Source organism: Parasteatoda tepidariorum, chromosome 5 (assembly GCF_043381705.1).
Source record: "Parasteatoda tepidariorum isolate YZ-2023 chromosome 5, CAS_Ptep_4.0, whole genome shotgun sequence".
Classification (NCBI taxonomy): domain Eukaryota; kingdom Metazoa; phylum Arthropoda; class Arachnida; order Araneae; family Theridiidae; genus Parasteatoda; species Parasteatoda tepidariorum.
The window spans coordinates 57,687,428-57,704,763 of NC_092208.1; the positions used below are offsets into that span (position 1 = coordinate 57,687,428).

Genomic DNA, 17,336 nt, shown 5'->3' on the forward strand with positions numbered 1-17,336 from the left:
TATCATATCATATCAAAATGCATATGCAATATGCATATATCAAAAATGCAATGCAGACAAAGCTTAAAACGGATGAGCAGGGAAAGAATATTAATCTACTCATGACTTGAATTTTGAATAAAATTATGACACTATAATCAAGGTAATTTTTACTTAAAAGAAGTAGTTTGTTTTAAAATATTTGGAATGGCCATAGAATAACTCTGTGAAATACTTCATTCTTTATTACCTTCGTATAGATATTAATTGTTATCACAAACAAGCGTTAAACAATAAAAATTCAGAAAACAAAATACAACACAAGTTCGTAATTAAGAATTGCTTTACTGACTTAAATTTCAATTAAATCCACTTAAAAATAATTTGGATATACTCAGCGTATGACGTAAAAGAATAACAATTATTCTAATAAAATGTTTTGGAAACTCATAGAACTTTCAAAAAGAAAAGAAAAAAAAAAACTATTTCTAAAAATTAAGTCGAAGTTTCGGTATTACTGCAACTGGTGAAAGTCTATGGTGCATAAAATATGGAGATATAACAGGCTTACTTAATACACTTGTAGATGGCTGAAGCACTACTTTTCGAAAGCTTTTGTTCACAGTTTTATCCTTCTTTTTCAATTTTGATTGGCACGGAACATTTACGCTTCCAGCTGTTTTCAACACCTTCCATTCACGCTTTCTGCTTTGTTTGGACTTTTTCAACTTATTCACATTTTCCCGTTTAATTAACAGTTTTTCAACCTTTTTATTGTCCACGCTTTTTTCAGAATCACATTTTAATTTTAGCTTCCCTTTATTTATGAAAAAACCGTCAATTTCTGGCTTGACACCATGTGGGTATGTGTCACGTAGAACTTCTGAATTATCGATGTAAGTATCTTCGAGATAATCGTCAGATTGCTTAAAAGAGTTAGAAGAATTCGACTTTTCTAAGCCATACATTTCTATGTTTTCTTTTCCTACAATATTTTCAATTATGTTTTTGTAATTTACAACGTTGTAGTAATTATCTGTTTTTGGCGACTTAAGTTCCACATTTAGTCTTATGGTATTCTTTATAATTGGTGGAAAATACACAGAGCTGTAAAATAAGAGACAGTTATTATAAGTAAATCTGGATTCAATTATTGCATATAAATATATGTATACGAATTGTCATCAGTAAAATAACCAACTGAAACTTTTTAAAATTTCATATTTGTAAAGTTAAGTATAAGTTTAGGGCATACTCTTTTATTATATCGCTCTACAAATTACAATGCAGCAAAAAAAAATTGACCACCCTGAATAACTTTTGATCTAATGATCGGATCCTCAAGTTATAGGACTCAATCCTAATAATTTGAGGGACTGACCTCAAATATGCTAATTAACTAATGCAAACATTTTAAGTTACGAAATCAGACACAAAAACATACTTTCTCTGAATAAACATACCCTTTTTCAACGGATTTGGATTTCTGACTCCCAAAATATTGGAGGTAGCCGAAAATATGGGAAATATGGTCCTCATCATGAGAGCGATTCTAAGTTTAGTCCCCATAATGTTAATTTTACTTTTTGTGCATTTCGTCATATCTCGAGAACTTTTAAAGCGAATTGAACAATTTTTGCATACTATTATAAAATTCGTTTATCCAAAGATAATTCCATGTGAAAAAAATTTTTTAAATATTTACTTTTTCTTTTCATTTTATCATAGTCGAAAAAATTACAATTTTAAAATTAAAAAACGACAAAAAATAAAAAATTTTACACTGTTTTAAAGTATGTAATTTTACATGGCAAAATACAAAATTTGAGTGAATTAGTTCCTAAGAAATCAAATTTTAAATATACGACTTTTTTAAAATTCAATTTTTCAGGAATTATTCAACCGATTTTGCTCAAACTTTGTATTTTGCCGTGTAAAATTAAATACTTTAAAATGATGTAAGAAATATTTATACTTTACAATTAGAAAAATTTTCGACTATTATTGAATAAAATAATGAAAAATATTAAAATTTACTAAAATTTATTTTTTGCATGGAATTATTTTTAAATAAACGAATTTTATCATTGTGTGCAAAAATTTTTAAATTCGTTTAAGAAGTTCTCAAGATATGGTGAAATATTCAAAAAGTAAAACTAGCATTAAGAGGTCCAAACTTTGGACCTCTCCCCAGACCAAACTATGCGGACTACATTTCCAAAATTGGGGCTACCACGCTAAAAAATCAGGTATGTTTATTCAGAGAAAGTACGTTTTTGTGTCTGATTTCGTAGCTTAAAATATCGTCTGCAGTAATTAATTAGCGTATTTGAACCATTCCCGTCACCGCCTCGAATCATTAAGATTAAGTTTAAAACGTGAAGATCTGATCAGTTGATAAAAAGTTATTCGGAATGGTCCTCAGGATGCAGTTCAGGCAATAAAGTTGAAAATTCCGAATAAATGCGAAGATTTTCTTCAAACTTGTTTTGTTTGATCTCATAATGTAAAACCACCTGGTACGCAAACAAATAATAAAAATATATTAAAATAAATTTAATTATTATTAGTAATTTCTTTCTTTCTTTTTTTTTGAATTTTATTGCAGTTTTATTGGACAGAAAATTTACACGATATAATCCTTAATAAACAATTTAAAATCCTTTTACCTTTGGAAAAGCATAAAATGAATAAACATGTTCTTATTTTTTTTTAATTTAATTACTGTTTTATAATTGTTAAACAGGATATAAATTAAATTTACTTTTCATAATAGTTATTACGTAAAACAGTGTGTAGTCAAAAAAGGTAATTAAAAAAAAATAATAATTATTTTGAATTGTAAATAAAATCAAGATTTAACTTTCCGAACAACCGTTGAATGATCTTTTGGGCCATAAGCATTTTAGAAGCTTTTATTTTAACCAAAAATTAAATATGAATTGGAAAAAAAAAACAAGCTTTAGGATGAAGTTCGATTGATAATCGAGTGAAATGATTAGGTTTATATTTCGTTCGTATAAAATCGAGGGCTTAATCTATGATAAAAATTATTTTCTGATCTTTCAATTAAAAAAACTTTAAAATTAATATAACAATTTATTTATCATCATTAAGAAAAATTAATTGCTTTGAAATCATGAGGATTAGTGAGTGAATTTGTAGAGCCTCCTAGTCATGCATATTTAAACGTTCATTTTTAACTTAATTCATAACGGTAAATCGTAAACGATTATTTAGATGCAAATTATTATCTATTTTTGAATCATTTCTCCGAAATTTAGTGTTCTAATTCTCATTTTCAATTTTATTTCATATCAAGAAAACAATGTGCAATAAAAAAATTTAAAATTTCGTGGTCATAAATTTCTTAGTTACAAATTATTCTTCTGCGATAGTTTATAAAATGTTTAGTAAAACTAGGAAATGATTTTTAAATGCTTTGTTTTTTCCTGTAACTATTGAATTTGCTGAAAAGAATTTGTTAATGAAAAATACGAAAAATATAGAAATTTCTACAATTATTTGAAACTGTTTTATTTATTTGAGAGTAAAAAAATACTATCTTTAGAGGAATATTCGAATTATTTCATGACTTGAGTCAATTTTTTTTCCCTCTTTCTGAGATTGAAAGTTTGGTTTGGTTATTAGATAATAAGGAATGCTTTGGCAATGCACAATTACTGCACATTACGAAGCGCTAAATGCATCGTCCTCATCTAATTACTAAAATAGCTAAGTAAAAAACATATTTAGAATATTTTTCAGGTTTGTGTATACTTATATCATATTTTTTAATTGTACCTAACATTAGCAGTTCAATGAACCACAAAGTAGTAATATTATGATTATAGAAAAAGGATTATTCCAGAAATGAAAAGTTTTAATAAGTAGATAAAATAAAAATGCAAAAATGAACCATAGATTTCGTAATTTTCAAAAGATGACTTTGTAAATTTCAATAAAAGTAAAATAAAATTTTATAATTGAAACAGATGATAGAAATCATTTTTCCTTAAGTTGTAAATTTATTTTTACCATTACATCGAAATACAAATGAGATATAAATTGTAAAATTCAATTTTCACTTTATCAAGAGTAATGCAGCAATATCACATTTCCTTAAAAAAAATAGAGTGAAGTATGATAAAATGAACAAATATTTTAAGTTATTTTAAACAAATTTAGTGAAAAAATTAAGCTTATTATTTTTAACTTTACAGCTTGCGCAAAGTGAAATCGGAATTTCGTTAAGCGCCATTTGCACCTATCAATCCTCTTTAGTTGAAGAGAATTNAAAAAAAAAAAAAAAAAAAAAAAAAAAAAAAAAAAAAAAAAAAAAAAAAAAAAAAAAAAAATGAATGCAAACTTCAATACTTTATTATCAAAGAACTAATATATATTTACTAACCTTTCGTTTCCCATTTCCATATTTAATGAAAATAGTGTCTTATAAAATTCCAAAATTCACTCAGCATAACTTTTTAAAAATTGACATAGTTAAAAAAAGAATAATGAGCGCAGACGATCTCCAAAAAAAATTTTTTTTAGTTAAAAACGATAAATACGAATAGAAAATCACGTGAAAGTAGTAAAAATTATCTGAAATAGAAAAATCCAAAATAACAGTAATAACAATTGGGTATAACATGAAAAAAACACAACTACTTCGATTTAGTAGGAACAACATATGACGCAATGCTAAACGAATGGAATTTAGTTGTTGTTTATTTTGTACACAGAAACTTCTTGGGTTATAACGTGTTTTAGTTGTTGTTGTNGGACGCCTTTTTTTCAGCAGCAAATAAGAAGTAAAATTTCCCTAAGGAAAAGGCAGAAGAACTTGAATAAACGACCCAGAACATCGATAAATCTTTCAGAAACAGAATGCGCCCAACATTTGAAGAACAATTTCTCAACAATTTTTCTATTATCAACAAACTTGCAACAGTTAATTTCCGATTTCATGATCGCATACTGTTACATATATGTAACAGTATGCGATCAGTTAATACGCACTCTAGCGGGGAGGATAATTTCAGGCTTTAATTTATTAAGTTTTAATTTAGTTCTATCAGAATCATTAGTAGAGTAGGACGCCTTTTTTTCAGCAGCAAATAAGAAGTAAAATTTCCCTAAGGAAAAGGCAGAAGAACTTGAATAAACGACCCAGAACATCGATAAATCTTTCAGAAACAGAGTGCGCCCAACATTTGAAGAACAATTTCTCAATAATTTTTCTATTATCAACAAACTTGCAACAGATAATTTCCGATTTCATGATCGCATACTGTTACATATATGTGTATTACGATAAAATACTTTTTTTTTTCAATTCATTACAAATTAAAGTGAAGTCAACATTGCTAACCTCATTCCAATGAAGAAATTGGATTTCAGAACGTGCAGAACTGTAATAGTTATAGAATATTCCTCTTCTTTATATAATAGTATATATTTCTGTATCTATATAATTCGGAAAACAACATTAAAGAATCATCCGAATTACTTGAAATAGTATCATTTGTGTTTATTATTAATAAATTTTATTCGTGTTCTTTTTAAGTATTTTTTAATTTTGAATGAATAGTTTCAAATAAAATTCAGCTATTCTGTTTTTAAGTTACATATTGAAATTCATATCGAGATCTTACGATAATAAAATTTTATTGTGTGGTGGTATGTCATCTAAAAGTAATGAAGGGATAATCTATGTATATATTATTTAAGAATAAAATTTTCAAACGGAGAACAATTCATTTGAAATTCTCCGGATTTATAAAGCAAGTAAGTATTATGATTTTTATAATAAAAATTTTACTTGTAAAAAAATTTTTTTATTCTAATTTGATGATAGTTCTCTACAGAATGGTTTTTGTCGTCTGATTAAGAACTTTAAGACTAAAATATAGAAACAATATGAAAATTTTTTCTCAATATTCAATTCAATTTCAATATGAGGAATTTTTAGAATCGTTTTGTTATCAAAACACTTCTTTTGCAATATTAAATGGTATAACATTATGTGTTTCTGTATACTTTTTGCATATTTTAATGTTTGAAGTAATATGATTCAGAGAAGTATGGAATGTAAAGTATAAATAGACCTTTCATATTAGATCATTAAATTTAGTATAACAATTTCTCAGGCACAAGTTTTTAACTCTAATAAAAAGATTTTTTACAAATATTTTCCGATGTGTTTTGGATGTTTTTTCCCTTAAAAAAGAGAGAGATTCCATTTTGTTTTCACTTGTATTCGAAAGAATATCAAAAAAGTTTCCTTTTTTTATTTAATAAGCCACAATTAAGAAGGAACCTTACCATGTTACACTGAAGAAATCTCCAGTGCAACTGATGATTATGTAGTTCTGCTAGCAGTCATTCATCTCACATAACAACGCCCCTATAGGTCGTAGCTTTCACGGATTCAGTTTTAAACTATAATTATATAAATAAAAATTAAAATATTTAAGATTAAAATAGTTAAAATCAAAATCACATTTTCAACTTTTAAAAGCATTTACTTCTTTTCAAGTACATATAATTTTATAACAAATGCAGATTGATTAATTGCACCTGGCTTTTCTCTATGCAACTTAGCGTTATGTAATAAATCATGTAAAAACCTTATCTTCATATAAAAATACTTAAATTTTGAATTGACATTTGAATAAATATTTTTTCTCATAATAATTTTCTCATAAGCTAATTAATCAGTGCAAACGATGTTTAAAATTACAATGATAGAAAAACGTACGTTCTTAGAATTAATTAAACACTTTTTTTCAATGGATTATTTTCTTTATTCCGCAAAATATGTAGAAGTCGAAAGTTAAAAACGTAAACTCAATAGTTTAAATCAGGAGAGAGCACGGAAGTTTGAGTAAATAATGCTAAGTTCATTTTCGTCTACCTTTGGAACTATGTCAGCTAATAGAAATATTTTTGTACTCAATCAAACTCATTTATTAAAAAATTACTCCATACACAAAAATTTAAATAATAATAATAAATAAATAAATAAAATAAAATAATAAGGATTTTTTTTTCATTCTTAAATTTTCCAAGTATGCAACTTATTATCTAATTTTAAATTTTGTAATTTTAAGTAATGAAATCTAAAAGTTGATTGAAATCAATTGAACAGTTTCTATGAATTAAGCTTTCAAAAATTTAGATTTTTGAATTTTTTTTTCAGAACCAATTAACAATACAAATTTTACATTTTATTATATTTAAACTTTATTATCCGAATTTCAAGCTCTGATTTAAATAACTTTCAAGATTTATCCTGTGTATTTTATCATAAATATCTTATATCATCTGATTGTTCAGTTACTGCTAAAGTTACTTTAGACGTAAAAGCAAACTGTCCTTAAGAAGAAAGAGTTTATGTTTTAGATGTTTAAAAACAGGTTATTTATCAAAATAGTGCAGAGTCAAATTCTGTTATATATTTGTGGTAAAAAATATGCTTCACTAATATGTTTTTACAGTAAAAATGAAGAAGATAAATCTGAAGGTCAAATTTCAAGGAGAACAGATGACGAAAATTCTATTTTGAGTAATAGTTTTGTACTAAAGAAGTTCCTCTACGAACTTTAATTGTGCGAATTAAGGTTAAGTATAAAACAAATTCGGTGACAGTTATTATTAACACTGGTAGCCAAAAAATCTTAGCAAATATTTTGCTGTAGTAATTAATTTACAGTGTGTTGGCGAGGAAACCATAATTCATGGATAATTTGGTGCTTTGGGGAAAAAAGAGAATCACAAAAAAGTATTGAATCAATCTGGCAAATGTAAATAATAGCTTTAATCTCAAATAGGATGTACTTGATCAACATAAAATGTGTGTGCCAATTTCAAAGTTAAATCAATCAATATTATAAATGAATTGAAGAGATTTGATATATACCAAAGGGATATCGCAATTAGCGAGAACTATTGTTTATATGAGAACCATTCCATCGAAATATAAACAAGCGAATATGTCCAGTTAGTTGTTAAAACCGTGGCGAAGGGATTAATAGCTAAGAATAACAGATTAGGATAGACAGTTATAGGGAAATTCAGCGATGAAGTTGCAAAGTCAAACATTTTACTGTCTTTACATGTTTAATGATTGACTGACTGAGGGAATCATTGAAGAAATTTTACTTTTAACATGTATAAAAAATGAACGCTTATTACCGGATTGACCCATTTTAAAAGATCAATCTTCGATTAAAGTAAGACCAGTTTTTGATATATCTGCAGAAGAGAAGAACTATTCTTCTATAAAGGGTTGTGTAGAAAAAGAACCTAATTTAACTTAAATGAAACCTGCACTCATTAATAGATTCCGATTTTAAAGACATAGGGTAACTGTAGACATCAAGAAAGCTTTTTATGAATCGGATATCAAGAGAACGATCATCGACACTAAAATCGTGAGAGCACACGCAAAATTTTTGAGTTTTATTGGGGGAGCACAGACAAAAGAATAATCTTGAAATTTAACAAAATCAGAGAGCTGTTTCTGTAATCTATTCTAATGCCTTCCTCTTAAGTGCAACTCTTGGTTATCATCTAGTTAATCCACTAACCCATTTGAAAGTAGTGGCTCAGACCTTTCAAACGTTTTTCTACGGCGACAATTGCGTCGTGATTACAAGCAAAGAAGAAAAGCTAACAAAACTAATAGCCAGCCAGGTAGCCTAGCAGTCAGTGTGCCTGGTTGCGAATCCAATTGTTGCGGGCTTGAATCCTGCTCTGGGCATGGATGTTTCTCTGTGTGTGTTGTACTCTGTTGTATGACGTGTGAAAACGCTCAAAAATTGATAACATTATAATAAAGGACAAGTGTCTAATGTGTATCCAAAACAGGTTTTCAATAGTTTATTGTCGTTTTTTTTTTTCACCGTAAAAACTGCTTTTATCCATTTATTAATTTTTAGAGATTTAGTTTTTCGTATTTTTTGTCCCTACTAGACTTACAATATGCTCTGCATTTGCAGTTAGAATTAAATTTTATAATGTATGAATGGTTTTTAAGTCAATAATTAAATATTAGTGTAAATCTATCAGAAATCAATGTCTTGAACGACAAAAAGGATAGTTTAACAAAAGGTTTTTCGTATCTAAATTTACTTGCTAAAATAGTGAGTACAGCACATCGACTGAGTTTGTGCGGTTTTAAGTTTACTTAAGCCCTAGGCTAGTTCTTTCCCTTTTCATTTTGCATAATTAAATGACAAAGAAACCAGTTCAATTAGATACACTGGTAGCCTTCAAAATAACGCGTAGTAAAAAAAAATTAATTTGCTTTTTTTTTTCTCAAGCAGTTCCCGAATATGCGCGCTAGGAAGAACTAATAAGAAAATTATAGCTTCGGAAGACGGAGGAGGGGTTAGGAACATATCCGAAACAAAAAGGCAGAATTTTTCCGTTTGTTTTATTCCATGTTCTATAGCTCTAGGGAGGGCCCTATCTCAAGATGTAATGAGTGAATACCATGTTAATGAATATCCGGATGAAAACTCATTTGAAAACTTTCCTTTTTTTCCCTCATTTTCCTCTTCATAATTTATTTCACTGCTCCGTTTTATCGCATCATTCATTCCTTCTCGACCCATGGAACAGAATTTTTTTTTTTATGTTTATATATATGCCGCCCTAACGCTCCTGATCCCTTCTGTAGTTCATACGTTCCAAAGAGAATGTAATTCCGAGGGTCCCGAGAAAGAGAGAAAAGAAAGAATAATTAATTTTTTTCTAGTCTTTGACGTGTTCATTTGCTAGTTTTTTTTTTTTTTTCTACATGATACCAAAAAAAAAAAAATTTTAATTTTTTTTTCTGCGTCAGTCTACATTTTTTTCTCTTAAAATTTGGGAGGAACTTTTGTTGTTTTCATGAAAAAAAGATTAATTACATTCACTGCGAATTAATTTCAAAAGTAATTTACGGTAGAAACATTTTACTGACGGTAGGAGTAGAAAAATAGAATGTTTATTCTATGTTCGATGCCCGGGTAATATTTCTTTTTTATTTCCTACGAATGGAAAAATGACTAAAAAAATAATAAAGTTAGACTGAGAATAATTATTTTTTCTTGAATGCGAGAATTCTTAAGATCCACCATTTTGAAAATTATTTACAGAGAAAACTGGGACTACAAGTTCTATATAACTCGGCGCACTATTTTTCCAGAGTTGATTAATTATTATAACATATTCTTCGAAGAATGATTTCAGATTAATTTTCCTAGAAAAATTTTATGCCAAGTTCACTTGTTTTATGTTAGTATAAAATAGAATAGTTAAAGAAAACCAAAAATGGAGATTAAATTTAAGTAGTGATACAGGCGAGTCAGAGAGTGATTTTTCTATTTTCATTTGATTTGAATGAGCATACGTTTAAAAACAATTAGTGTGTTTCAAACGTAAGAATTACAAGAGATGCTAGTTCAGCCATATAACCTTTGAAAAGAAAGTGCAGTCATCATTGCTTTACATCATTTCAGAAACAATTATTTTTTACCATAAGAATAAAGAACTTTTTTTTTAGAATTTTGATTTATTCCATAGTCTTGTTGGAAAAAAGGCCCTTCAAATAATTTCCTAAATGAAGGCTTAGCCCTTTCACTAATTGTGTAATATAATCTTAAAAAAATATTAGTTGTTTAATACTCAAACACAGAATAAATTTCATTTGATAAAATTTTGCTGTTACAGCATATCAAATAATTTATTATTGCTACATTTCAGGAAAGGAATTTTAGAATAAAAAAATACAAATATAAAAATTTAAACAAACTGTTGGTTTGTTTAAACAATTTTAAACAAACCAACAGGCTACACTTTCTTACTAAACTACTAAAAAAAAACACTTAAGTGCCAAATCCGAATGCTGAAAGTGCTATATTATACAGTTGGCTTTGTTAACTAAGCAAGTTTCCTACCCGACCAAGTTAGGCCTGTTCGAAATGTGTCGCAGTATTTTAAAACACAGAAATAATTGGAGAATAGAAATAGTATTCTTATAAAAAAAAATAGATAAAAAATAAATAAATAAATAAATAAAAGATTTCTACATTCTCTTTTTTTCAGAACATTTAGTTACCAAAATATTTCAATTACAAAATATATAAACTGAAGAGGCACAATTGCTTTGAATTATAGGTCTTACTTTTAGCTTAATTACTTTTGTTTCAATAACGCAAAACATTTTACTACCAAAAGAATATATTTCACCAAAGCATCATTTTTCAATGCTTTCAAAAGTAAAAGAACTTTAAAAATCGCTAGGGTAACAATTCTTCGAGAAAACTAAAATATTTTTGGTTAGCAGAAATAGGGCCAAAAAATTAAAAGTCTGAACAAGGCAAAACTTGATTGTAATCACAGAGAAAAAGTTACAGATCTATTTCAGACTGTTTTAAAAAAAGAAATTCGGAGAATATTATATTACTAACTTAATACTCCAATGAATAAATCAGAAAAAAATATCCAATGAATAAATCAGTACTGAACAACACTACGAAAAAATTTACAAAATTGAAAGACATAAAAATTAAATTAATTAAGCTAAAATTGATTTCAGTTATAGTTATTTTAATTAATTTTTAAAATTTTTTTGTCCTTACATAGTTAAAGAAAAAATACATGTTTTTGGTTGTTCATCCCATCATAATTAATTAACTGTACTCAGAATCTTTTGACCAACTCATGATAATTTTACTTGAGACCAACTCAAATGATAGTCAAAATTTACCATAATCAAACAAATTTCTCCTATACTTATACTTTCCACAGTATATCCCATAGCCCCATCCCATAATACCAAAAGGGCCCATTACCAACATAAGTGTCAAACATCGTAGGGCGATTTTTCATACTTCATCTAAACGAATTAGTACCATTAATTTTGTTTTTTAGTTCGTAGCTTATTTTTTGTGTCAATCAGAACCAAAAATAATTGAGCATTACTGACGTCAATAACAGTTTGGATTTTTTTTATGTTGTCTTAAATGATTTAAGTGCCAGTTCTCCATCTATTTGACTATTTTAATTGATAATTTATTTTTTTTACTTCAATTAGTAACTATTACCAAAATTAATTAAGCATCCTTTACGTCAATAAAAGTACAGCGATTTTTTTTCGGTTTTTCTAAACAATTAATGTACTTTTTTTTCCATTGGATTATTTTTTCGTAATTTCAATTAGAAACTATAACTAAAATTTACTAAGCATCATTTTATTTTATTTTATAAAAGTCTTTGAACAATCGGCTCAACTTAGAGTTTACGACTACCAATGTTAAACTCCATAGCCTTGTAATTTTGAACTTAATCCAGAAGACAAGGGATCAAGTATTAGGAGAAATTTGCCTTCATGGAGAACTTTTTGATAGACCTAACTCGCATTTGGAGTTACATGGAGCATTAAGATACTTAATAACTTCAGAAAAATCATCGAAAATAATCATTCTTCACACACGTTCAAATTGGTTGACATAAGAAAAATTTGATTCACTGTTACTTGAAAATATTTGATAAATTTTATCTCAAAAATATAAAGACACAAGAAATTTTCAAAGAAAATGTAATAAAGCTCTTTTATTATTATATACATTGTATAAATATCACAAAAAGGAAACAGGTTTGAAAAATAAATCTCACAAAGTGATCCCTTTTCTACATAAATTCTTTGAAATAACTTAATGAAACGTGTTTTACAATAATTTTATGATATGAGAAAAGTACCCATCATCGCAAATATGAGCAAATAACATAAATATGGCAGTTTGAATGAAAACAAAAACAAGTCCGTTCATGTGTAATCTCATATTTACAGAATAATAAAATATGCCCATCTCTCTTTTATTTAACTGAGCACAAATTTCAAGAGAAGAATTCCACATCTGACAGAGATTCCATTTTATTATGCTTTGAAGACCTGTAATCCTCTGTATCTTCATCCTGTAAGTATCAATTTTTTATTTATTAGTATTATATGAATCTATTTTAGAACAAAATAAGAGAAAAATTGGATGATGACAAATATTAAATTAATGTTATCTTATCAGAAAATTCGCAAAATTTCTATTTGTTTTAATTTTATGTTTAGTTACATTATACTTTTAATCTTTAAGTTAACAATTAGGTATTTACTTCAGTATGCTTTTTCATGTTTTGTATTCCTTTCATAAAGTTTTTTTCAATCATTCCATAACATTTTGCTAACTTTTAGCAATTTAATATATTTTAATGTAATATTAACAACAAATGGACCTTGCCAACTTAATTATTGAATAGTTTAAAAAAATTAACATAAGGGCTATTCAAAGCAATCAAAACTGTATTGGCTATTACTTAATCTATAGTTATAACACATAGCAGCTGGTGCGACTAAATAGTGCAGGTTGCTATATCTCGAATATTTTTATGCTATACTTTTAACAAATAAGAGCAATTCAGTATCTAAAATGAATTTAACATCTAAATATAAACAAAATCATTCCTCAAAATTGTACACATTTAAAATGATTTACAAGAGTTTGATAAACTGATTTAGAAAATATAGCCAATTCTAACATACTAAAATTTAACATAGCTTAGCAACGACTTGGGAAAAATGCAAGTTAACTTCAGCATAAGTTTTTATTTTCATATTTAAAAAAAAAAATCCTTCCGATCCTAAAATATTGTTTAAATTCTACAAAGATTAACAAAACTAAAGGGAGACAAATGTTTCTAATTCACAAGGAATGTCTATATAATTAGAATGCACTTAAAAATGGTGTCATGATTTTTTATGCTAGTAAGTATTATGCCATAAGTCTCAATATATGCAACAGAATGTCAACATGATACCAATTAGATGAAAGAAAAGGACCCCAAGTTTTTGAAATTGTTTTTCTAAAATCATAGAATATTAAAGTGTTTCATAAAATTTTCCATAACAGTTACAAGAAATAATTAATCATTGATGCTAAAAGGATCTAATAAATACTAGATATAATTCGTTAATTATTTGAAGAACATAAAGATTTAATTCCATGTATAAGGTGACACAAATTCAGACACTTTACCTTATCAGTCTCACCAAGATAGCTGGGCTCAGGCTCAGAGTTGTACACATGAATCACATCATCTTCCAAATCTGATTCTAATTTCAGAATTTAAATATTAATTAAGTGGAAAAAAGGACATGATGATAAGTATAAAATTTATTTATATTGATTAAATATATATAAAAGTTTTACTATTTGTATTAATATTTTAAATTATTTATTGACAGTATATTTTAAAGGTCACACTTTGCATTTGTAATCAAGAACATAAATATTAAGTATTGTAGCAATAAAAAAATGCAGTATATTTCACAAATATATAGATTGGTATATGCAGTAGTCAGAAAAACTAAACTAGCAATTTAATTATTTTTGTAGTTAACTTCAACTACTTTACTATAGCTGTAATTAACTACAGCTGGTACTACTTTTTTTTTTTAAATGTAGTGACTACAAACTACTTCTAAAATGTAGTCCCTATTTTACTACTTTTAGGAGACAAATTTTGCTGAGGAATTTAATTTTCCCCCATGTTTAAAACAATTTTGAATAAAAAGTTGGCTTATTTTAACAAGAAGAATTATTAAGAAATATTTATTCATGTTTTCATTCCATTCAGCCATTTCATTATTTTGAACCATTTTTTACGAATTTGTTCTCATAATCTTCAAATTTTTATGCCTTTCTCAACAACGTATATTTAATTTAAACAGTGTGAAGAGATTATCAAATATGTGCATTTTTGTTAAGTTCTTAATGCTGTTTCATTTACTTTAAATAATGATGTACATCAAAAATTACAAAGAAAATATATTACGTTCCATTGAAATCTCATCAATGTTTTATAAATGTACTTTTGCTATAGAAGGTGTAGCCAAAGTGATAATTGCTAGTATTCATTATGGCCAGCTTTCAAATTAGTAATATGCAATTCTTATGAACGCTTGGCTTCAGGGGCATTATTATTCTGTCCATTCATAGATAAATGATGATTTTTATCAATCAAATTTGAAAAATTAGTTGTATTTTAACCTTATTTCTTCACTTAACTAATGTTAAAGGTAGCTATCATGAATCACTACAAGCTACAGTTTCTTTGTATCGCCTTACTCACTACACGACTTTTTTAAAAAGCAGCGCATAACACTAAAAACTACAAAAAAAGTAACTAATACAGTAGTTTTGCTACTAGTAGCATGCTACCTCTGACCACTGAATATATGTATAAAAATAAAATGTGCACGACTTGTAGTTCATTGATAAAAGATACTTATAAAAGCTCAAATCAAAAATAATAGTATGTCAAAAATATACTAAGTTCTAATTTTCAAAGTTTTTATGCTTTAGAAGTAAAAATCAAAAATTTAAACCAGAATATGCAATAAAAGAATTGTGTGATGAAGGCTGTGATCCCAATTTTAAAAAAAAGGATAAACAAGCATCTATAATCTTAAGTCATGGTTCATAAGCAAAAGTAAAAACAAAATTCAAGGACTTTTCAAAGATAATTATTGACAGCTTTTTATAATACCTTTTAGTTCAGAAATTGATAAATCTAGTTGTGTATGCATATTTTATTGTCTTTAAAAAAATATTTCAAAATTGTTTAACCTAATTTCTACACTGCAGCACCCCCTATTGACAGGAAGTTTAACTAGAGGTGCGATTTGGTGGGATGAAAAAAATCTCTTATTACCCAAACATAATGCTGCAAAGCATACATTTTTATCGTGTTATGTTTTTTTCTTCATTGATTTTCAAAATCCATCATTCATTTTTCGGACCTCCAGTAATTTCAGAATTGTTTAATCTAATTTCTATTCTGCAGCGGCCCCTATTGACAGGAAGTTTAACTAGAGGTGCTATTTGATGGGATTAAAAAATCTCTTATTACCAAAGCATAGTGCTGCAAAGTATACATTTTTATCGCGTTATGTTTTTTTCTTCATTGATNGAACGTTACAATGCTACACGCTACATTAAAGACGTCTCCAGAGTAACTGAATGACGGTTCATATAGAAATCGCAGGTATGCGTCTCATACAACAACGCCCCCTATAGTTCGTTGCGATCGCGAATACCTTTTAGTTCAGAAATTGATAAATCTAGTTGTGTATGCATATTTTATTGTCCTTAAAAAAATATTTCAAAATTGTTTAACCTAATTTCTACACTGCAGCACCCCCTATTGACAGGAAGTTTAACTAGAGGTGCTATTTGGTGGGATGAAAAAATCTCTTATTACCAAAGCATAATGCTGCAAAGTATACATTTTTATCGTGTTATGTTTTTTTCTTCATTGATTTTCAAAATCTATCATTCATTTTTCGGACCTCCAGTAAAAAGTCAAAGAAAGGATCTAATTAAGGGGACATATCTACTGATGTGAAAAAATTTTAAGGTAGATTATGGAATTGATGATCCAAAATCAACTCAACTTTTCAAAGAAATTTAACATTTTTCAGAGTTTTTAATACCTTGAAGACTGGAGGAAAAAACTTCCAATACCTATTCAGGAACTTTATATGAACCATGAAAATACAACTTTCAAAGGCATCTGAAGTTTACATAAATCTTTCAAATCAATAAAATTTTTGAATATTAGCAAATTGATAAACACACGGAAAAACTATAATTGTCACTACATATTTAAAACACAGAGAAGTGTGCTTACAAGAAAAATATGAACACAAACTTGTATCATGTGAGTCAAGATTTTATAAATGTTACTTCAAGAAATGATAAATTCCTATAAGTAATCAAGTACAGAAGTTTTTTTGGAAGAGTAATAAGATAAAAGTATATCATTATGTTCAGAAAATAAAAACATCAAAATCAAATAAAACATGATAATTACACAACAATGATAATTATAATTAAAAAAACATTATTTTGCAGATAACCGTTTTTAGCATATTTATTTTAAACATGATTTTAAAACAAGTAAATAAAAGCTTTAAAAAAATATGAAAAAACGAAAATTTAATTATTATGTAAAACTTATAGGTTAAATGATCTTTTCTAAATTCAACAAAATATACATACCATGGAAAACATATTTTGGCTTTTTAATTTTGCAAACCATTTCAGCAAGATCAGTAAATGAAGCATTCCTCAGATTTTTCTAAAAAAATATTTTATGAAGAAATTTACAAATCTGAATCAAAGACACGTATTAAAAAAAATGACATTTTTGCAAATAAAAAAAATGCACATTTAAAATTTTTTTTAAATTTCTATTCTTTTATTTCCCTGAAAGTTTTATTTTAAAATCAATTTTTTCTCTTCATTTCATTT

General features: G+C 27.1%; 3 protein-coding genes across 3 annotated transcripts in view; 1 reads left to right on the plus strand and 2 right to left on the minus strand.

The window, feature by feature from the left end:
• The window catches only part of LOC107437395 (uncharacterized), a 548,903-nt gene that overhangs the window by 373,886 nt on the left and 157,681 nt on the right, over window positions 1-17,336 (plus strand). The window lies entirely within an intron of this gene.
• LOC107445598 (uncharacterized) lies at window positions 280-4,526 on the minus strand. The gene is made up of 2 exons (XM_016060027.3): window positions 4,391-4,526; window positions 280-1,086 (listed from the first exon to the last, which is right to left on the minus strand). The coding sequence occupies exons 1-2, from the start codon at window positions 4,408-4,410 to the stop codon at window positions 468-470; spliced, it is 639 nt and encodes a 212-aa protein (XP_015915513.1). The 5' UTR covers window positions 4,411-4,526; the 3' UTR covers window positions 280-467.
• Window positions 12,568-17,336, minus strand: part of LOC107445599 (patatin like phospholipase domain containing sws) — a 54,472-nt gene continuing 49,703 nt past the window's right edge. The window contains exons 31-33 of the mRNA XM_071181488.1: window positions 17,085-17,163; window positions 14,058-14,134; window positions 12,568-12,945 (exon numbers count right to left, since the gene is read on the minus strand). Coding sequence (XP_071037589.1) covers window positions 12,868-12,945; window positions 14,058-14,134; window positions 17,085-17,163 — 234 coding nt within the window. The 3' untranslated portion in view covers window positions 12,568-12,867. The remainder of the gene's footprint in view (window positions 12,946-14,057; window positions 14,135-17,084; window positions 17,164-17,336) is intronic.